The 22978-nt window shown below is 48.4% G+C and overlaps 1 protein-coding gene across 1 annotated transcript; it reads left to right on the top strand.

The window, feature by feature from the left end:
* Nucleotides 1-318: 318 nt before the first annotated feature.
* Nucleotides 319-22940, top strand: LOC147452025 (uncharacterized). The gene is made up of 2 exons (XM_086517854.1): nucleotides 319-499; nucleotides 22060-22940. The coding sequence occupies exons 1-2, from the start codon at nucleotides 418-420 to the stop codon at nucleotides 22443-22445; spliced, it is 468 nt and encodes a 155-aa protein (XP_086373980.1). The 5' UTR covers nucleotides 319-417; the 3' UTR covers nucleotides 22446-22940.
* The last annotated feature ends 38 nt before the right edge of the window (nucleotides 22941-22978 follow it).

The raw sequence follows: 22978 nt of genomic DNA, 5'->3' as shown, positions 1-22978 counted from the left end.
ACAGTTTTTGTAAGATAGAAGACCTTTTGAGAACAATAACCTTTGGTCTAATTTGGAAACATGGGAGACCAACTACCTTTGGGGGGGGAGTGAAAGCTAGACGGGGATTTGTAGAGGAGCAGTTGTTGCCATCTATTTCGATTCTTTCAAGGTGAGCTATGGTTTCAAATAGGTGCAACAAACAGTGAGGAAATCTCAATTATTGGCACATTGAGGTGAATTAGGAGTGGCCTAGGTCATCCCCAATTTACCAATTGATTCTAGGATTGAGATTATAATGTGATCCCCAATGTGTAGCCTCTCCAAGAGGAAATGATGCAACAAACTACCCCCAAATGAGCACCCCGAAGAGCTAAAAACCAGTTGAGGTTTTAAATTCGATGAGAGCTCAGAAGCATTGAGAGGGAGACTGTGCTCATGGCGTATCGAGTGTCCTCCCTTTGGCATGCCCTTGGTCATGCTCAGTTAGCTTTCTCTCCCGTCGTACCTTCCTCTCCAGGTAAGTCTCTGTATTTCCATAGCTCGTCTACTGGTTTTCTTCTGTCACGAGTATAACGAAATGAATTTCTTATTCAAGAGGAAAGTATAGGAGATGACAGAGGAGTGTATAGGTGTAGGGCGAAGCACATAGAGGAGAGAGAGATGAGTGAAGCGTAGTGAAAAACTCGTAGACGCAATCTGATACAAGAACAGGCTTGAAAGTTGGCTTGAGTGACAAAACATATGCGACCTAGACCATAAATGGAATCTAGTAGTAAAATGGGCTAATCAGGAACACAAAAATAGGTGACCTAGCTAGGCTAAAATGTGTATGCAGGGCCAAAGTGGCCATACAACTATCATGACATGGTGATGACACAATCTCCAACACTTCCTCTTCAGTGCCACATTAGGGGTCCAATGCTAGCACATCTAGGAAGATAACCCCAAGGAGGTCAAGGAAGAGGCTTGGTGAGAAGTTTTGCAAGCTTGTCTCTGGTAAGATAATATTTTAGGGTGATATGATTCTCAAAATAATCTGGTATATTCAGTGTTTGGGAAAGTCTTTTTCCGTAGACGGCCATGTTTCCTCCCCTTGAAGATGAAAACCGGAAGTACTTGTAAAATTTTCCAAATTTTCAGGATTATTGAACTATTTCTTTGGTTTCAAACCCGCTAATCTGGATTTTGAACCAGCTCTAGGTTAAGCTGAGGCAAACCTTTCCCGAACATTGGGTATAGTTGGTTATCCATAAATAAAAGAATATTGTACTGAAGTGGCAACACTTGAGTTAATAGGGTTAGAAGATGTTGGTGATATAGGAAAATGATCCATATTGTGTTGTAGCCACCAAAGAGCTTGCGTATCGGTGTCATGATAGGACCAAATGATAAGTCCATAAACAACCTTGAAGAAGCAGTAACCAAAAGTGAAATTTTGAGTGTTAACACAATTAGCCCAATCAGATGACTATATAGCCAACAAGAGTATCGCCAATATCATATGATTTTCCATAGTGATTAGTGCCACGAAGATTGAAATACTTGCGTAATGGTGTAGGTCAAAGCTTATTGTGCCCATGGCTGTATTGATGCCTCTCATGAGAACATGCCCAATTTTTACCCTATTTATATAATGTATTTAACCCACTTTGTTGAGGCTTGATCAGGCAACTTTCTATTGGAGTTATATAAGGGCTCCTAGGGCTATTACTTTGTATCCATCTAGTTAGAGTTAATTGAAGAAATCTCAAGCTTGGCTTGTGAGTCTTTCTCTATTCTCTCCCTCTCTCTCTCTCATACCTATTTGCTACTGCGAGTGTGTTACATTTATGCTTTCGCATTGTGCTATTCTAACATGGTATCAAAGGTCATCAATGCTCGATAATGCTCGATGACGGACAAAGAGTAAGAGCTCACGAGAAGGAGAAGAAGATTGAAACACTTGCTGTTAATGCAATTTATGTAAACGTTCCCAATTTTTAGTTTATTTATTACTTAATTGGTTTATATATTTGATACACTCTATTTCGGCTTGGCCGGGAAACTTTCTATGGGAATTTTATGAGGGCTCCTCTTTGTTCCATATGGTTAGAGTTAATTGGAGCAATCTCAAGCTTGGCTTGTTAATCTTTCTCTATCATTTTTTGTTTTTCTTTGCCAAATGTGTCTACAAGCAATGTGAGTCGAAATCTTTTCCCGGCCAAGGGTGCTCATGTTGATGCATATTGTTCTCGGGTTGCCGGAGGGGTGCCTTTGGGAAACACCATAGAGATGCAATCATCCTCGACGAGGACTTGGATTACATCGATGAGGAAGAAGAGGAGGTCTTGCAATCATCAAAGAGGAGAGCCATGCCTTGTAAATACAGACAACATCATGAAGATCTTGAGGACGACGATGAAGAGGATGATGAGGAAGACGACAAGTTTCCTCCGGCTTTTGGTAGGAGTTTTGAGCAGAGAGAGAGCTTGTTGCTAAATTGGCCGTTTCCTTTTATTTTTTGGGTAATTTCTATTTAATGAAACTGGGATATTGAAATTTGTGCACTTGAGAACTGTTAAGTTCTCTCTCTCTCTCTCTCTCTCTCTCTCTCTCTCTCTCTCTCTCTCTCGTGCTCAGTCCCCATTGGTCTCTACACTTCTGCATCATCGACTTTGACATGGTATCAGAGCCTTGGAGCTGCATCTTGAGAGGAGAGCACCCATGGACCTTGAGAAGGTCCCTTGTCGCCAGTGCTAAACCACCTTCTGCAGCGGCATCTCAAAACGCCAGCGTTTTGCTAGACGCCATCGATGATCTCCCCCTACTATTCCTGTGAGCGTTTTGAAACCCCCGCCGGCAAGTGAGCCCTCTTGTCGTGGGAGCCAGCGTTTTGGAACGCTGATAGCAACACCCCACTCACTTCTGCAAGCATTTTAAAACGTTGCTGCCTCCTAGCGTCGACATCGACAACAAAAGTCCTTCTTGCTACAATGTTTCAAAACATTGTCTACTAGCCACGACCCAAAACCTTTCTTGCTTAAGCAAAGCCTAGTGACATCATTCTAAAACATTGACAATGGCTAGTCACTGAGTCTTGAAGATCGATAAGGGGCATGTTGCAGGTTGAAGTCGGGCTTGTCCTTGGAGACATCGGCTCTTTTTTTTGGTGACCTGGAGCCCGAGAGAGGAGCATCCAAGGAGGCACTTTTGGAAGCGGCTTTGGCAACAAAGAGGCAAAGTTTCTTTATTGCGGAGCCTTGATTTGTTCGAGGGCTCCCACACGACAACGACGAGGCGGATTTTTGGAGCGGAATTGTGCGGCGAGCATTGTACTTGGGAGCGGCTTCGTGCCAATCTTGCGGCTTGGAAGAGGCGACCAAGTTTGAGTTTTGGACTCCAGAGAGGGATAACGGATTTTGCGGAGCAGCTTGGGAATTGCAGAGGAGTGGAACTGCTTGGAGATTTTAAGGCTTGGTTTGTGTGGCCATTTCTTTTTGGAGTGCGAGAAGGTACCAGATTCCTAGATTTTGCAACTTCATCATGGCCCCCCCTTGCTCAAGCGCCCGCGATGACAATGAACAAAACCAACAAGTGGCTATGGATAGCAGATGTCACAAACTGGTGACGTGGCAGGCCCCCAGACACACATAGCCTGCAGACTCTCGTGAAATGCGCCGACAGGCTGGCGTGGCCAGGTGTACGGACGCCCGCAATTTCCACTGACTGCTAACGTGGCAGAATTTCCGCAATTTTCGTTGGTCTACTGACGTGGCAATATGTACGGATTTTTGGAAATTACGCTGGCAGTTTTAGTAGGTTTTGGATAGCAGATTTTTAATCAATTGCTTTTGGGAACTTTGCTTTTGAAAGTTAAAAGATTTTGGGGCTTTGCTTTTGGGCATCCCTTGTAACAATCTTTTGGGCCTCATTACTTAACATCCGGACGTAGAGTCTGAGTGTGAGTTCTCGCGGACTCTTGTACTTTGCACACAGATTAATATAAAAAGAAATACCGAAAGGGGCGCCAGTCTTTGGGGCCAATACCTCTTGGCACGGAACTACGCTAGGCCGTGTCGTCTTTTGTGAACTGTTTTGAAGTGAATCTCTGTTGTGTCACAATAGAATCTTGACGTGGGGTGTCCAAGTTTGTTACAATGGTATCAGAGCGCGGCCGATTTCTCTTCTATCGGGAAATCCGATCCTTTTCTCGCGACACTTATGGATTCCAACAAGAATCAGTCGACTTCTTCTACATCTGCTAATGTGGGAGGAGATCACGAAGAAGATTTTGATGACTTAACAAAGGAAGAGTACGGGCCACCTCGGCCTACTCAGTACGAACTTCAAGAGATGGAACGTTGACAGCAGGTTGACAAGTGCACAAAACAGATGATTAAATTTGCGAAGGATCCACAGTTTGCAAAATTTTTGTCTCAACAATCCATCACAGAAGTGCACACTCAGTGGTAGAAAGCCACAGAACCACCCATCAAACCGGCAATCAAGATGTCACGTGCACATCTAACCCTATGTGCATGTGGACAAGCTACTTCATGACAAGGGTTCAATTAGCTTAAGAAGTGTTGGGGCATCTTTGTGAGTCTGTTCGCAGACCGTGCATGTCCAGACACTTAAGAGTAGTTGCATTTCCTCTGGTTGCATACAACATGATCATCTGATTACAGTCAGTACCCTTCAGGAGCATTTTACAGTGCATAGAACCCATTTTCCCTATTTTAGCCATTTTTCACTTATTATTATTAAGTGACTTTGTTGGGAAACTGGGTAGGGCAATTTTGACAAGCTAATATATAAGAAAACCTAGCGCTAGCACTTTCTGACAGAAGAGGCAGCAGGAGTCCAACTCGCAGGTACCTTCTCACCAAGACCAACAAAATCCCTAGCGTTTTCAGCCATCAAGAAGCCTAGCGTTTTCAGCAGATGCAGATCAGCCCTGGCGTTTTGTACACTGCAGATCAGCCATGGCGTTTTTGCAAACAACAGACCATGCCTAGCGTTTTTGCAGAATGCAGCCCAAGCTAGCGTTTTGCAGATTCCCAACGACAGAGCAGCATAGAGCATCAACATTTTGCATTTTCAGCACTTAGACTCCGTATCGCAGCCCCCAAACCTCGCAGATCTCACCTTCGCACAGCAGATCCTCGCCGCACGGTCAGATCAGCCAGAGTTTGCAGATTTATCCCGCTATTCGCAGATTTCAGCATCTGCGTTTTGAGCGCATCGTTGTCGCGTCGTCACCGACATAGAGTCAGAAATTAGCAGATACAAGATTTGCAGATTTCAGCCCCTATCGTTTTCAGTTTTCAATCCGTCTTGTCGTCGTCATCATCGTCGGCAAGTCCATTGCATTTAGACCATTGTACGAGGATTGTGCAATCAATAGCATAGACCTCTCTTGCCATAGAGAGTGGGGCCCTTGGAGGAGGATTTGACAACATTATGGTGTCGTATTCTTCTCTCTCTTTCTCTTAGTCTCAGCACCTTCATTTAGAGTGTTTACCACTTTGTTCGTGATCATTGCACTCTCTCACTAAAGGAACGGAAGTGAGCAGAGTTCAACATTCACTTCCGGTGCTCCTTACATTGGTATCAGAGCTTTGGCAGTGTTTTGTATCACTCAAGGAAAGAACCACAAATTTTTTTTTGCTTGTCGCGGTCGCACGTAACCCAAGTCCACTTGGGCGTGTCGATTCCTAATCGTGCTTTTGAAGAGTGAGAGGAAACCCAAGAAAGAAGGGCTTGTCCAGCCTCCCCTTGTTTCTCTCTTCACTCATTGAGAGTGGATCGTGTACTTAGCGGCCAACCAATTGATGTGAGGTGGGAAAAAGCAACCTTGGTGTGAGCGCAAGGCCGCCAAGGGGTGCGCCCGCGGGAAAGAGAAGAGCTCGGGTAAGAGAAGATCCTTCTCTAAAACAGATTGCAAGCTAAAGAAGAACCTCAAGAACTCAAGAACCCAAGAACCACAAGAACCCAAGTTCCTCGTGGACTTAGAAATTCAAGACTTCAGTGTATGGTCATCACTTGAAGCGGAATGGATACTTCGCATGGAGGTGGCGAAGAAGAATTTTCTCCTCTAGGAGGTTTTTCCGACCCTCCCCCTTCCCCATCTACGCCAAGGATTGCACCAAATCCTATGGAGGCTTTGGTCAAGACGACGATGGACATGATGATACAACAAGAAGCGCAATGCGCCGCCTTGGAGCGCAAGCGCGAAGAAAGAAAGGTAGAATTGGATCGTGAACGCGAAGAAAGAACGGCAACCTTAGAGCGTGAGCGCGCTTGGTAGCCGAAGAAAGAAAGGCCGAATCGGATCTCGAGCGCGAAGAAAGACGGTTAGCCTTGGAGCGTGAGCGCGAGCAAGCGCGCTTGGCGGCCGTAGACAGAAGGGTAGCCTTGGAGCGTGAGCGCGAGCAAGCACGCTTGGCGACCGAAGATAGACGAGCGGCCTTGGAGTTAGAGCGTGAGGCGCATAGAGACCAACACATGCATGTCACGTGACACTTTTAACCCTATGTGTACGTGGACAAGCTACTTCATGACATCTTCGTGTCCGGGAAAGTGGAGTTATTCTGCAGGAAGAGGACTCTGGAAACATAGATGGAAAAGAGAGTTGCAGGGATGCCATGCCCTGAGTTTGGAAGGTGAGATCCACAGGTGAGAACCTCGATTCTCGAGGATTTGGAATAAGGAACGGAAGTTCCTTGGAATAGGGCTTTGCCCTAGGAATAGGAAGCCGAGGCTTCCGGGAACCATTAAGTCTTATTCTAGAACGAACGTGGTAATACGTTCGGTTCAAGTGCTTGTATAGACTTCTCCTCAGTAATAAAGATACTATTACGAGGGGGGGGACCAGCCCATCTTCTGGGACCCAGTATTGTGTCGATCTTCTCATTGTCTCTCTCTCTCTCTCTCTCTCTATTTCTCTCTATATCCTCTGGCTTCAATATTAAGGGATAAATTCTATTTATCTGAGTATATTTTATATTGTTATGCGCTCCCGTTTGTGACACAAGGTACGACCATAGTTGTTATGAATGTGACTCGACGCTTTGTTTGGCTCGGGAGTTTGAAGCCAAAGACAAAAGCAAGAACTCATAGGAAGACAAAGTCAAAGGCAAGCAAGAGAGAGATTATGGTAATAAAGATTTGACAGAGGAGATTGGCATGGCACATATGCAGATTTCTAGTCAAAGTGCAAGTGTCGCCAGTAGCTTCAACCAAAGAGAGGCTTGTGTAACAGACTTGGACACTCCAATTCAAGAATCAACCGCGATAGCACCAAATAACCACTTCGAAACAAGTCACAGATCACAATAGATGTACATTGGCCCGACGGAGTTCCGTGCCTAGAGATATTGGCCCCAAAGACTGGCGCCCCTTTCGATATTTCTTTTATATTAATCAGATCAAAGTACAAGAGAGTGGCTAGGGTTTCACTCTCAGACTCTGCGTCCAGATGCTCTGAGAAGTGAAGCCCTCACCACGTATTTAAAGGTACAAGGGATGCCCAAAAGCAGAGCCCCAAAAGCTTTCAAAAATAAAAAGCATCAGTTCACTCTCTCTCTTAGTGAGTCTCTTTTAAAAAAAAAAAAAGCAAGTTCTCTCTCTTTCTCATGGCATGGAGAAAAAGCAAGATTCGCGTCGCTCATCATTATTAAAAAAAAATAAAAATATTTATTTTTATCAGCCTCCGCGATTTTCGAAAATTAGGGTTTCTGGCAGAAATTAGGGTTTGCAGGAATTTTAGGGTTTCTGGCAGAAATTAGGGTTTTTGCTGTCCGTAGCCACGTCATCACTTTGTGACATACCCCCCTCTTGAAAGCATTGTAATCGACCGCGATTACGCTTGCAAAACCGACAAAAGCCATAAACCGTCTTAGCAGACATTGACTGTTAGTACCTACGTACTAGGAACACACATCTAGCACATGTACAAAATCGACAGTCACATCACACGACATCACAGAACATCACATGACATTCAACATTCATTTGGATCTTAGAGCATGATTTATCGGCAATGTAGCTAGCAATCACATCTAGGTCCAATCGGGACCTCATCGATGTCCGATTGACTAACCCCTATTGCAACCATGTCTATTCGAGATCAAGTAGACCAAAATGCTGCAGTCATTTCGGCTATCAGTTCCTGCACTCGCAAGAAGTCAAGAACTAATCAGTATCATTATCAGGAATTCCATTTCATAAAGTCATCCAGCAGAATACTGTCAGCTCTCAGTATCCCTGAAGCTCAAAGAGACATGAGTGACTTTAGTATCAAAATCGAGGCATTTGTTGACAAGGGAGCGGAGTGACTCCCCTCTTGTGCATCCCACTGCACCATATCTCCGGCCAAGCTGAATTCTGGGTTCCGTTTGGACTAGACTATGCTAAACCAAAACATCGAGGTAAAGTTTCACAATCCGAGGAGTATCTGCTAGGTCCTCCTCCTCCATCCACTTCGCATCAAATGCAGGAAAGTTCTTGAACTTAACAAAGAACCGCCTTCGGACTTTACCTTTCTTCGTATCGTTATGTGCCAAAATCTGTTCAGGAACAAGGATCTCCTCGTTTTCTTCCACTTCGGGTTGCTCATCAAGCTCCCCATCATCAGACACATCACCCTTAACAGGTTTCAAGAGATTCACATGCAATGCATTGTGAATCCTCCAAGTTTTGGCAGTTTCAATCAGAAGGAGACATCATTTATCTTGTCAGTGATCTGGAAAGGTCCGTAGTATTGCATACTAAGCTTTGGAAAAAGCCTCTCCTTTCCCTTTTTCTTTCGTAGGCGTGCCTTCTCAAAACGTAAGAGCACCCAATCATCCTCCTTCAATTTCAAGTCGCGACGATGGCGATCCGCTGCCTTTTTCTGTCATTCTTGAGACTCTTGCAAAGCCTCGTGAACCTTGGCAAAAGCCGTATCCAAATCTCACGAATATTCATCCGCTTCAAATATCTTATCTTTCGTGCTCAGGAAGGATGGAACCTTCGCAGCACTTTCAACAATCTCACATGGCGTCTTCCCCGTTGAAGAGTGTATCGTGTTATTGTAGGCAAATTCCACCAAAGGTAAGTTCTTTTCCCATTGAGTCTTCTGAACCGAGATACAAGACTTCAATAAATTTAAAATCATTGAATTGGCAATCTCAAATTGCCCGTCAGTCTGCAAGTGGAACGATGACGAGAACTGCAACTGCGTGCCAATGTTCTCCCAAATTGCCTTCCAAAACAAACTCATAAATCTGGGGTATCTGTCGGAGACAATCGTCTTAGACGTGCCATGTAATCGGAAAATCATCGTGATCATTTTGTGTAATCGGGATATCAAAAATGAAATCCATTTCAATACTTTCCCAAGGGCGGGTGGGTATGGTAAAGGCTTTAACAATCCCTGTGCCTTATGCGTGTCAAAATTGACCTTCTGGCATACTAAGCAACTGCGCGCAAACTCTTCCACATCCTTTTTGAGTCTCGGCCCAAAGAAGTATCTCTCTACCCCCTTCATGGTGGTAGCAATGCCGCGGTGACTCGTAAAAGGTGGACAGTGGCATTCAGTCATAACCTTTTCCCTCAACGGTTGTGTAACGCACAACATAGTCTTTTTCATCAAGTAGCCTTCCCGAAGGGAGTATCCAGCTACTGTCTCCCCATCCCATATCCGTGTGAAAATATCTGCAAAATTTGTATCTGTGGCATACTGATCGACCATATCCTCGAAGCTCCTATGGTGTATCGCGGAAATAGCCAGATCCAACGGCTTCCGAGACAAAGCATCTGCCACCACATTCTTCTGCCCCTGCTCATGGACAATCTGGAAGTGAAACTGTGACAAGATGTTCGCCCACCGCATCTGCTTTTCCGAAAGCTGCTTCTGTGACAAGAAGTTGCGCAAACTCTGATGGTCTGTAAAGACAGTAAAATCTGCTCCGAGTAGGTAGTGCCGCCATTGAGTAAGAGCATGGATCATTGCCAAAAGCTCTTTCCCATATATCTATGCTGTCATCTCCGGCCTAGAGAACAATCAGCTCTCGTAAGCAATGACATGGCCTTCTTGCATCAAGACCGCACCCAGACTACGACCATAAGCATCACAAAATACTTCAAATGACTTCTGCAAGTCCGGCAAAGTCAAATCTGGTCCTGTAGTCAATTTCTCTTTCAATGTCTGAAAGGCAGTCACTTCTGTGGATCCCCACGAGAAAGGGACTCCTTTCTGTGTCAAGATATGCAAAGGGGAAGCAACCTCTGCAAACTTTCGTATGAACCGCCTGTAGTACGAACATAGTTCCAAGAAGCTTTCAACTTCATGGACATTCTTCCAATCGGGCCAATCACGTATAGTCTCTATCTTGGCCGAATCCACTTGCACTCCTGCTGCCGAGACAAAGTGTCCCAAAAAGTGTATCTTTGAAGCAGATGATCTCTGGTTCTGCCTCATTCTTGGAGAAAACAATGATATCATCAATGAAAGTGCCAACAAAGCAGGCTACGTGTACAACGCTTGTTGCTGCTGCACGCTCCCCCCCCCTGCGCCATCGTTGCCCCTCACCCCCCTCTCTCTCTCGCCCTCGCGCTGCCTCCAGCCCCCCCCGCGCTGCCCCCCCTCGCCCTCGCGCTGCCTCCCCTGCCCCCCCCTCTCGCCCTCGCCCAGCCCAGCCCGCCACCGCTGCCCCCAGCTGCCCGCCGCTCTCGCCCCTAGCTGCCCTTTAACCCGTCCGCTGCCCCCCCATTCCCTGGCTGTTTTCTCCCCCCCCCCCCCCCCGCAGCCTTTTGTTCCTTCGCTCGCCACTGTATCCTTCCCTCCATCCCCCCCCCTCCCCCCCCCTGTCCGCATTGCCCCCGAAGGTTTTCTGCACCTGGCTCTGCATCGTTTTTTCTTCGGACTAGTGTTCGGCGTACTCGGTTGCAGTTCTTCTTCACCATCCGCTTCTTCGACTCAGCAGTAGACACAGATGGAGGCTCCAGCTCCGCCACAGAGGGACTCGCCTGAAGCCCCCTCGCCCGACCCCGCTGAGCCCACCATTCGACTTGCTCTTTCGCCGACAGAGCAAGCGAGCCTTGCCGCAGAGGTAGAGCGCTTGCAGGCGACTTCTGTCATGTGCAAGGTTCTCGGCACCCGTCCTAGCAGAGGAGAGCTGCGAGACCTTCTCCAGGCCCGCCTTCTCGCAGAGGCGGGCAAGATTTTGGATGTCCAGATCCTCGGACGGGGGTACTACCAGATCGAGTTCGAGACTTCCGAGATGGCCTCCAAGGTCATAGCTATGAGTCCACTGGCCATCCGAGCATCACGCGCCCACTTTCGACAGTGGCGACATGGTTTTGACCCGACTTCGGATGTGCTAGTAGAGGAGGCAGACATCCCCATCTCAGTCTGCTTTCCGGGTTTACGGAGGGAGTACCTTCCACTTCCCTCCAGGATTGGCTCCGCCATCGGGACTGTCCTGGAGACACCTCGTACGGCAGCATCAGTAGCTGCCAAGGCGGCTGGCATCCCTTCAGTTCGAGTTTTGGTCAGAGATACCCACACACTCCCGAAGGTCATCCTTCTGCCTCGGGTGAGTTGGGGTTGGTTTAGACAGAGTGTGGAGTACTCGGGTCTCCCGAACCAGTGCTTCATTTGCAGATAGATGGGCCATCTAGCGAAGGCTTGTCCACGGAGGAGGCCACGACCTGCACCTCAGCCTCAGCCCCAGCCTGCCAAGGCTGGGCCGCAGCCACAGCGAGCGGCACAGCGCACAGATTCTGAGCCACCCTCCGAGCCTGGGGCTCCAGCGGAAGAGGGATGGCAGCAGGCCCGTGGCCGTCGACGCCAGGGGCCACAGCGGCAGCCTGGCACTCAGAGTGGCCCTCAGGTGCCTACTCAGCAGCAGTGGGTTCCCATGGGGAACCGCTTTGGTCCTCTTGAGCAGGAGGAGCCCCCTACACCAGCCTCCACTTCCGCTTCACCCTCGCCAGCCACCCCACCTTCAGATTTCCCCTCTTCCTCCTCATCCCCTCCCCCGCCCTCTGCTCCCGCACACTCCCCACCTCGCCCCCCTGTCTTTGTCGTCCCACCCCGCTTCTCTTCTCCTCTGCCCCCCCCCCCCCCCCCCCCCCCCCCCAGCTCCTTCTCCCCCTCCTCCTGCTTCAGTACCTCAGTCGACTCAGGAGACTGATCCCTCGCCGGCGGCTAGGAGATCTCTTGGCAGTGCCTTTGCCACGAGTCGCCTAGCGAGAGAGGGTCAGCCCTTCTTGCGGCCCCCTCTGCAGATTCAGACATCTTCCCTTGCAGCTATCCCTCGTGGTCTGACGAGCATTGACCTCCGACGCCGCTGGGATTTCTTCGATTACGGATTCACTCGCTTTCTCGGCGATTCCGCAGCAGACCACGAGGCAGCCTGCTTCAGGGTCCACGCTCTGTTCCTCGCCGCTAGGGGGACAGAGGCCTTGGACTCAGCAGTTGGTTTCTCCTTTCCCCTCTGTGGTCGGACCGAGATAGAGTGGTCCCTAGACTCAGTGGTGGGATGGTTGCATGCACAGGTTCTCGAGTTCTCTCACCACATGGGAGAACTTGGAGTTACAGATTTGCTGCAGATTTTGTGGCCACTGGCCAAGTTTGCGATGACACCCTCAGACTCAGCAGGATGTAGGCACATTGTGGTGTACTTTTTTGCTGATACGCAGTGTTTGCCTTGCTATGTATACATTCATGAGGACTCCTGGACAGAGGAGGTTGCTTTGCGCACGGCTCGCTCTGCTTGGGCTTGGGCCAGGCACTCACTACAGGCTCGCCTATCTAGAGGACGCTCGGATGCGGATTACTCCCCATCCAAGCCTGCCTCGAAGATAGCCCGTCTTGCTGTTGCGGCAACATCTGTTCTCTCTCGCTCCCCATGAGGATCGTCTCGTGGAACGTGCAGGGATTAGGTGGGCCCCAGTTTCAGCGACGGCGGGGCCGATTGCGTCAGGAGCTTCAGCGTTGCCTTGTGGGAGGAGAGATTGATCTCCTTATGCTTCAGGAGCACCATTTGTCTGAGAGCCGCATTCGGCGACGTGGTCAGATTTTGCGGGGACGTTATGATACCTTTTGGTCAGCTGCTTTTGGACCTGGAGGCATCCAGGGTGGGGTATGTATGACTATTGCGGACTCATTGCAGCAGGCCATTGTGGGCAGAGGGATTATCGTGCCAGGCAGGGCTAAGTGGATTACTTTGCAGGTTCAGGGTGGCCTTGTGGGCTTCCTGAACATCTATGCGCCCAATGTGGCGAGTGCTCGTGCAGAGTTTTGGTCACAGATTGTTGAGTCCTTGCCACAGGTTGACCATTGGTGTGTAGGAGGGGACTTCAACATGTTAGAGGACCCCTTTGACAGGATCGGAGGCAGCCATGCTACTGTACATGGAGTCGAGTTAGCAGCTTGGGAGAGGTTGTGTATGACTTTGAGGGTCTCGGATACATGGCAGCATTCTGGCTTTGTGAGGCCTCCAGAGAGTCTTGCCTTCTCTAGATCGGACCGCAGAGTGGGAGGAGTGAATCTATCGCGGATAGATTGCTTCTACACTAGTGACCACTTCAGTGACTTGGGGGGATCAGTGGGCATCCTGGCAGGGACATCCTTCTAGGACCATGCACCAGTGATCCTCACAGTGGCAGACATGCAAAGGAGTGGGAGCACGATGCTTCGCATCCCAGAGCGGGTCTTGTTGGACTCAGCACTCAGAGAGAGGGTAGAGGCTCTCTGGACAGAGGGCATGGACAGCCAGGCTCTTCCTGCAGACAGAGTGGCCTTAGGCCTAGCTCAGCTTAGCCACTTTTTTCTCCAGGAGTCTTTGGATCGACGGGCTGCAGCGAGAGAGGAGGAGCAGCGTCTCAGACGAGGCATTGCTTCACTACAGAGGATGCAGGAGCAGCATCCAGACAGTCCATGGTTGGAGGAGCAGTTACAGCAGGCTCGACAGGAGCTTGCTTGCACAGAGGAGAGGCGCCATGAGTTTGCCTTTCACCGACAGGCATCTCAGTGGACTCAGGTGGGTGACAGAGTGACAGGTGCTTTTTTTGAGACAGTGGGACCTCGGCACTCGCATGCCAAGGTCAATCAGCTGAGGAGACTCGATGGGTCAGTTGTTTGTGAGCCTGAGGATATGCGTGCAGTTGCTACTGACTTTTACCATGAACTACTGTCGGCTGAGCCCCAGTCAGAGAGACAGGATGCATGCAGGGAGCAGGTTTGGGCGCAGATGCCTTGTCTTGTGACTGAGGAGATGCGCCAGAGGCTAGAGATACCTCTTCAGCTTGAGGAGCTGCACACGGCTCTTAGGGCCCTCCCTCGTGGTAGCTGTCCAGGTGAGGATGGGCTGACTCCCAGCTTCTTCTTGGAGTACTGGGACCTGCTTGGCCCAGATCTTTGTAGTGCCTTTCAGTACATTCTGCACACAGGAGTGATGCCGGATAGCATGAGTGAGGGCCTGATTTACCTCATTCCGAAGGAGGGTGGCTCCTTGGATGAGATTCGACAGTGGCGCCCCATCACCATCCTCAACTCAGCCTACAAAATTCTTGCCAAGGCTCTGAGTTTGAGGATTCAACCACTTTTGGAGAGCCTTATACATGGGACTCAGACAGGTTTTGTCAAGGAACGCAGTATCCTTGACAACATCTTCACTTTTTGGGAGGCTTCTGCCCTGGCACGTCTCCGTGGGGAGGACCTTGTGATTCTTCTTCTCGATTTTGAGAAGGCATACGACAGAGTTGACTGGGACTTTCTAGAGGGCACGCTTCGCAGGATGGGCTTCTCAGATGCTTGGATCAGAGGGATGTCAGCTTTATACAGATAGGCTCACAGTCAGGTGCTTTTGGCAGGAGGTAGAGGTGAGCACTTCATGCTCACACGATCGGTCAGACAGGGTTGTCCTCTTGCCCCCTTTCTCTTTCTGTTCTATGCGGAGGCGATGAGTAGATTTTTTGTGTCACAACAGGTTGGTTTCAGGGGCTTAGCACTCCCTATACGGGGAGATGAGCTCCTGGACGCTGAGTTTGCAGACGATTCAGCCTTGTACTTAGAGGGCCAGGAGGCCAATTTACACAGATGTGGGCAGGCTTTGGAGACCTTTTGCTGTGCATCGGGCGCACTGATCAACTGGAGAAAGACAGTGACTTTCTCGGTTGGTAGTGCTCCTGTGCCAGATTGGATGCCAGGAGAGGGTTTCAGGTGGATTCCTCCAGGGACTGCAGTTCGGTACTTGGGTTGTCAGGTTGGTTTGGACTTGTCCCCCGAGCAGCAGATTGCTCCTCTTCTCCTGTCCATCAGGAGAAAGCTGTTACATTGGAGCTCAGCACGACTTTCGCTGGCTGGTAGAGTAGTAGTTGCCAACTAGGTGTTGTTGGCGACTATGTGGTACATCACTTCTTGCTGGATCTTCTCGAGTTCTTGCATCAGCCAGGTAGAGAGGCTGATCAGGAACTTCCTTTGGTCAGGTCGCGACACTCAGATTGCCCGAGCCAAGGTGGCTTGGTCGGTCATCACACTTCCTTGTTCGCAGGGAGGGCTTGGGATCATTGATCCAGCACAGTAGAGTAGAGCCCTTCTTGGGAAGTTCGTCGTCAGAGGACTTCTTCCAGGCGAGGAGCCCTGGAAGGAGTTCTTGCTGCAGAGGCTTCGTGCCAGGGTGCCTCAGTCAGGAGGCCCTTGGCAACCTTCGACTAGATGGATCTTTACAGAGTTGCGCCGAGTTGGTTTGAGCAGGAGACTGGAGGACCGATTCGCTGTGAGTTTGCTGCGTTCTTGGGAGCTATTACGGCGTGGCCTAGAGCAGAGACAGCCGACGTGCACGGAGGAGCGCCGACGGCAGCCCCTCGTCTGGAACCCCATGGTTAGCACTCAGAGAGGCCACTTGGTTGGGAGTAGGCCTCATGTTTCTTGGGGTCCCATGGCAGCAGGTCCAGCGCGCTCTCTAGGTGACTGGCTAGAGTTCACAGGTTTGTCAGAGGAGGTGCAGACTGTCCAGCTACAGGGCATGAGAGGGGTTCAGAGCATGTTTCAGGACATCTTAGAGTCAGTTCCAGCTGAGTGGCTCATGCCTTTCGAGCCAGTAGCACCCCGGTGGATGGGAGCCTTCACACGACTGGAGGTTCTCATTTCAGTCAAAGCTTGCTCTGAGACTGTCCCAGCCCTGTTCTTCGAGCTTCAGGGTGGGGGACGATTACAGCGAGTTGCAGTAGAGGCCCCGCAGGTAGCAGAGTGCTGTTTCCAGAGGATCCGAGTTGTGGGCATCTGTGGGAGGACTTGCGTCATAGACCCTGACCCAGCAGCTCTTGAGACAGGACACTGGAGGCTATGGGCTTGGGAGTGCTGTCCACTGGCACGAGTACAGTGGGATCCTGGTGAGTGGCTTTGGAGGGACCCCTTCTCTTCTGCAGACCGCCCAGGAGTCCCCTTCTTCCAGTACACTGTTCGGCTTGGACGTCATATACTTGCAGCACAGAGAGAGGCCCGCCCCGCTGCAGCACGTCATTGGCAGGAGGAGGGCCTCACAGTTGAGTTCTTGGCAGCTTTTTGGCAGAGGCTATGGGACTCCAGACAGTCGAGGCGCGTCACTTTGTTCCAGTGGTTGGTTGCACACAAAGCCACAGCAGTAGGGAGCTGGCTTGTGCATAGTGGTCTCTCGCCCGCATGTACAGCCTGTGACCAGTTGGTGGAGAGTCAGCGACACTGTCTTTGGGACTGCCCCTCGGCCCAGCAGGTATGGCTACGAGTTCTTCGGCTGATGCGTGCCCTCTCCACGGCTCGACAGTACACTTGGGGGGCAGCGGCTTGGTCCACCCTCACGGGCCCGGCACTTCAGTTTGAGCTATCTTCCACCAGTAGGATGATAGTGATACAGGGGGGGCGACCTACACTCCAGCCTGCTACAGACCTTACTCCACAGGAGTGGTGCAGTGAGAGAGAGGAGTGTTGGGAGCTCATCAGCGGCCTAGCTCTCTGGTTCATCTGGCGGGCCCGTTGTTTCCGCATCTTTGAGGCTCGCCCTGTGCCACCAGCAGAGACTGTTCGTGACTTTTGGCTAGAGCTGATCCATACTCTCAGAGGACAGCTTGAGGGACTACATGGCAGCTCCGACCGCATGCGGGAGCGCCGCGAGGCTTTCCTTCGACTCTGGCGCCCTGGGCCTTTCTACACCATGGTCCAGGGGGTGCTCAGATGGCACTACTGTCCACCTGTGTGGCTCTTCCCTCCTCCCATCTCTTGATTTAGCCCCATTGTATATATGCAGTTTTTTCATTGGGAGAGTCTCCTCATCATGCTTGGTGTAGCCCTCTCTTGCAGAGGTGGATGTAGCCCTATGGGCAGTTTTCATTAACTAATAGAAGGATCTTTTTCTCGAAAAAAAAAAAAGTGCCAACAAATAGCCTGTACTCTCGAAAAATCATGTCCATCATCCGGTTAAATGTCGCAGGAGCATTGGTTAAATCAAAAGGCATCACCGAAAAAACTCAAATAACCCAAAAGTCGTCCGAAAAGTTGTCTTGTAGACGTCTTCCGGCGCGATTCGGATATGATGATATCCACTCTTCAAGTCAATCCTGCTAAAGCACGAGGATCCCTGTAACTTGTCGAGTATATCATCGATCCTAGGAATCGGAAATCTGTTCTTGATGGTGATTTTGTTGAGAGCTCTATAATCAATGCAGATTCTCCAAGATCCGTCTTTCTTCAAATCCAACAACAGTGGAGAGCAATACGGTGAAGTACCAGGCTGGACAAGACCCTTTTCCAAGAGGTCTTTCACTTGGTTCATATCTTTTCAATCTGTACTCGGCTCACACGGTAAGGTGGCCGATTCGGTGGCCTGCTTCCAGGTATCAGATCAATGGTTTGATCTTCAGGCCCTCTGAAAAGCAATCGGCATGAGTGTGGAGAAAAATCTTGGCATTCTTTTGATCAAGTCAAAACATATTCAATCCTTTCTCCATCGTTCAGTTCTCTCCCAAAAGAATGAGTAAGAAACTGAAGTTCATCAAGTACAATCTCTAAACCCTTCATTTATCAAAGTCGCTTTCTCGGCCCGGTAGTCAACCACGGCGTAGTTCTTGTGGTACCAAGGGATCCTGAGTAGAACGTCACTCGCGTACCCTGAACACCCCTGTCATTGCAAACGAAGTTTGCCAATGCTCGGTGTAATGGCAACATCCCATCCGGATGCCAGTCGAACTACCTCCGCCTGTGGCGTCAGTCTGTCGGGCGTAATTCCAAATCGAGCCGCCAATTCCAAGTGAAAAGAAGTTGGCCTTGGCTCCTTCAAAAGAGCTTCCTGATCCTTCACTTTGCCCCAAAAGCGGCAAAGTTTGTACTTTCATTCATTAGATTCAGTGCAGGTCCCACGCCATGTGGTACCAGTTCTGCTTTTCTATCTGCCTTTTCTGCCACATTCCTCAGCTGCTCTCGAACTCTCAGGCCTATCGTCGTCTTTATCATTCTGTTCTTTTTGTGCCTTTTTAGGGCACTTAGCGGAGATATGTCCATGTTCCTGCATCCAAAGCACTTCCCCTCTCTGATGAAGCGAGCTCTCTCCTCAGGAGTAAGCTTGGGTCTTGCATCCTTTCTCTGGGTTGCTCTTTTTCTTTCTACTTTCATTCCCAGAAGTCTGTTCGGCTCGTTGTGTCATGGCCTTATCTGTGGGGTAGGTCAAACTGCCAGAGTGAATGACAAAGCCCCGCTTCTCATCAACTCCTAAATAGAAGCTGACTTCTATTCCAAGCAGTGATCTCGGATTTCTGTAGGTAGACCCAAGGTAAACCGCTCAATTTGTTCTATGAACGAGATCTTCTTGAATGAAGAGTCGGGTAGAAAAGAGCTCCAGAATCTTTCACAATAAGCATTGATTATGTCTTTCTTGGTCATCCGAAGATGGTTCCAAGCAGCTCGTATATCTCGCTCAAACTCTTGAGTCAACCAAGAAGAAATAAAAAGCCTCTTGAATTTCAGCCATGTAACCGGCACAGTCTTGCTTAAGAGAAGCGTGGACCACCAAGTACGAGCATTCCCCTTAAAATAAGAGGCAGCTCTCCGAATCTTGGAGTGCTTTGAATAGTGTCCTCCCGCGAAAGCGATGTCAAACTGCTGTATAAAAGACAAAGCCTTCGAAGCATCGGAGTATCCCGAAAAAGTATCAAACTTAAGTGCTTGGCCACCTTCCTTAAACTCTCGGACTTTCTTGCTTTCATCTTCGAGAAAGTCATACTGGTTGGCTTTGTAAAAATTCTTCTTGTTGGCATAAAAGTTTCCGTTGTCAAAGTCTGAACTGTCCGTAGACGAGTCCTCTGTAGAAGTGTCACTCACTGGGCGAGACTTAGACTTCCTTGCCTTTTTCTTGCCCTTTCCGAAGCGTTGTTTCTTGCGTCGCTTTTTGCTTTTCCTGTCTTCTTCGCTCGAGTCTGAAGAGCTAGAAGAACTGTCAGAAGAAGAAGAAGAAGAAGAACTGGGTAGGTCTTCAAACTTGACGCGCTTCTTCAATTTCTTTGCCTTGTCAAATGTCGACCGACGACCCAAATATCCCAGGAAGTCAGTGCCTTTCTTCTGCTTTTTGCCGTGCTTTGCCTTTCTTTTGCACGTCGAAAAGCTGAGCAATTCGTGCATCAACCACGTTCTCCAGTTCCTTCTCCGTATATTTCTTGGAGGCAGAAGGTTTCTTGAGAGCAGGTTTCGGGAGTGGTGTTCTGGTTCTTTGCCACTCTTCCAAAGAGGTCTGGTTCATATATTTTGCCATCTTCGGGTCCTTGGCAAAATTGAGCATCATCTTTGTTGCATCATCAATCAATTTCCGACGCTCCATCTCTTGCTGCTCCGTCCGAGTAGGCCGAGGCGGGCCATACTCTCTGTCTGAATCTTCGTTGTGATCCCAACCCGCATCTCCAGATGCAGAGGGAGTCGACTGATCATTGCCTGAAGCCATAGGTGCCGCAGAAAATTTTTTTCGGGGATCGGATTTCCCGTAGAAGAGAAATCGGCCGTGCTCTGATACCACTGTAATAGACTTGGACACTCCAAGTCAAGAATCAACCGCGACAGCACCAAATAACCACTTCAAAACAAGTCACAGATCACAATAGATGTACACTGGTCCGGCGGAGTTCCATGCCTAGAGATATTGGCCCCAAAGACTGGCGCCCCTTTCGGTATTTCTTTTTATATTAATCAGATCAAAGTACAAGAGAGTGGCTAGGGTTTCACTCTCAGACTCTGCGTCCAGATGCTCTGAGAAGTGAAGCCCTCACCACGTATTTAAAGGTACAAGGGATGCCCAAAAGCAGAGCCCCAAAAGCTTTTAAAAATAAAAAGCATCAGTTCTCTCTCTCTCTTAGAGAGTCTCTTTTAAAAAAAAAAAAAGCAAGTTCTCTCTCTTTCTCATGGCATGGAGAAAAAGCAAGATTCGCGTCGCTCATCATAAGAAAAAAAAAAAAAACAAAAACAAAAAAATTCAGCCTCCACGATTTCCGGAAATTAGGGTTTCTGGCAGAAATTAGGGTTTGCAGGAATTTAAGGGTTTCTGGCAGAAATTAGGGTTTCCGCTGTCCGTAGCCACGTCATCACTTTGTGACAGCTTGTGAGTGGCAGAGAGGTGCAAGGAGTGCTCCCTATAATTAATTTGGATCCTTGTGTTGGAGTTCAAGTTATCGGTGTTTGGACCCGTAGGTTGGAGTTCAATGCACATGCATTTGGCAGGGAACCAATGAGACGTCTAAAACACTATGGATGAGTGCACCAATCCATTGTTGTTGGTCGGATCATGGATAGGATGTGTTCCACAATTCATTATCTTGGAGTTTTATATTTTGGACGTGATGTGTTATAGTTCACGAATGGGGATTATTGGACGTAGTGTGATCTACAGTTCAAATTTTCTACAAAGGCATCCGATGCTCAAGATGGCATTATTTTCGGGTACAAAGTTGAGGGTAGGAAAACCGAGGTGTATTCGGTAGTCCAAGGCCTTGTACTGGGGTGTCCATGGTAGCTTCTTCATCGACTTGGTCTCACTATTAATGTCCACTATGAGCTGCAGAGAGGGTGTTAGTTTTGGCATCTCAACTGAACTGCCCAATGTGATTCCATTATTTCGTTTGGGTTTTAGTTATTTATTTTACTTATTTGTCAAAGTCTGGGTAGGGCAGCTTACTAAGGTTGCTATATAAGCAACTCCTTGCCTCCATTGTATACACATTCAATTATTCATTGCCAAGGTTGATTGGTTCAGGAGACTCTCTCTCTCTCTCTCTCTCTCTCTCTCTCTCTCTCTCTCTCGTGCTCACTCCCCTTGGTCTCTACGCTTCCGCATCGTCGACTTTGACACTAATCTACCATGTATCCTCAAAACTTAGATGATGGGTCACGGAAATAGCCAAAACCAAGGGCTTCGGAGACAACGCATCTACCACTAAGTTCTTTTGTCCCTGTACATGGACTATCTGGAAATGGAACCGTGACAAGATGTTAGCCCACCACATATGCTTTTCCGAGAGCTGCTTCTGCGACAAGAAGTAGCGTAAACTTTGATGATCCGTAAAGACTGTAAAATCAGCTCCAAGTAAATAGTGTCGCCCTTGCTTAAGAGCATGGATAACTGCCAATAGCTCTTTCTCATAAATCTGTGCTACCATCTCTGGACGTGAAAACATCCTGCTCTCATAAGCAATGACATGGCCTTCTTGCATCAAAATTGCTACTAGACTACGACCACAAGCATCACAATAAACTTCGAATGGCTTTTGCAAGTTTGGCAAAGCCAACATTGGTCCGGTAGTCAATTTCTTTTTGAGAGTCTGAAAGCGGTAATCTCTGTCGGTCCCCATGTGAAAGGGACTCCTTTCTGAGTCAGTAAATGCAAAGGAGAAGCTATCTCTGCAAATTTTCAAATGAACCGCCAAGTGCTTTGTTTTCACTGCAGCGGTGGCTCTTTCAGTTAGATTCTTATTTCTGTGTAAAACTAAAAGTATAATCATGCCACTGTTTTTATGATTGCTGCTTATGGCAGTTTATTGTGCAACTTTTTTCCAATCAAACTATTACCTCATTTGACAGCTTGTTCTACCTTGCAGCTTGTTTTCAGCAGTGCCGGACGTTTGTCCAGCTGAAGACCAAGTTGAATGTTGCTGATAACTCGGGTGCAAAGATTGTGGAATGCATAAAAGTGATGAACAAGACCCGTTTGGCTCGACTTGGTGATACAATCATTGCTTCAGTCAAGGAAGTTTTGGGTCGCAGTAAAGTGAAGAAAGGGGAGGTGGTCTACTGCGTCGTAGTCCGTGCACGTATGCCTCGTCGTCGCTCTGATGGGAGTGAAGTGAGGTTTGATGATAATGCAGCTGTCATAATCAATAAACAAGGGGAGCCCGTTGGTTCGCGCATTATGGGCCCTGTTTGTCACGAGCTACGTCGTAAAAAGATGGTGAAGGTTTTGTCCTTGGCGGAGTATGTTGCATAATATAGCAATCAGGATTTTAGCCAGAGAGAGAATAGGCAGGTGTGAAGACGGGTTTCGAGCATGAATCCGATTGACAGCTGGCACATCATTTGCTGGTGTTTCTTGCATCCTTTTTTGCAGCCATTATAATGGAGAAAAATCTCTTACAAGGCAAGTCAATTTTGTCATTACTGTCTTTGCAGGGTGTGTGAGGTTAACATTGTCTCGCGTATGACTAGTTCTTCTTATCACAGTAAAAGTTTCGCAACATGCAGTCACCCAATTGGGTGCTCTTTACTTATTTTCTCTGGAGGAGGACTTGAATTGAAGACCTGTTGAATAGATCTATTTAATATCTTGGGATTGTTCCCACTATGTTAGAATGTCTCGTGCTGAAGATACATACAGTTTTCAGTGTGTTCGTTTCTTATATGGGAATGCTTGCAGGCTGGATTATTAAGGTTGTTTAAGACTTGGCTAATGCCTAATAAAATAGCTGTATGAGATGTTTCTTTTGGAATAGTCAATGACGCTAGTAAAGGAGGAAGTTTTGG

The sequence above is a fragment of the Adiantum capillus-veneris genome, chromosome 8, assembly GCF_014529385.1.
Source record: "Adiantum capillus-veneris isolate H3 chromosome 8, ASM1452938v2, whole genome shotgun sequence".
NCBI classification, from domain to species: domain Eukaryota; kingdom Viridiplantae; phylum Streptophyta; class Polypodiopsida; order Polypodiales; family Pteridaceae; genus Adiantum; species Adiantum capillus-veneris.
Note: the sequence above shows the minus strand (reverse complement) of the source record. Positions and strands in the feature narration are given on the sequence as shown.

What these genes read in the sequence shown, in the direction of transcription:
- LOC147452025 (XM_086517854.1), top strand. Translation starts at nt 418, where the DNA reads ATGGCGTATCGAGTGTCCTCCCTTTGGCATGCCCTTGGTCATGCTCAG. An exon ending in CGTCGTACCTTCCTCTCCAG is followed by an intron (nt 500 to 22,059) that starts GTAAGTCTCTGT and finishes TCTACCTTGCAG; the next exon opens with CTTGTTTTCAGCAGTGCCGG.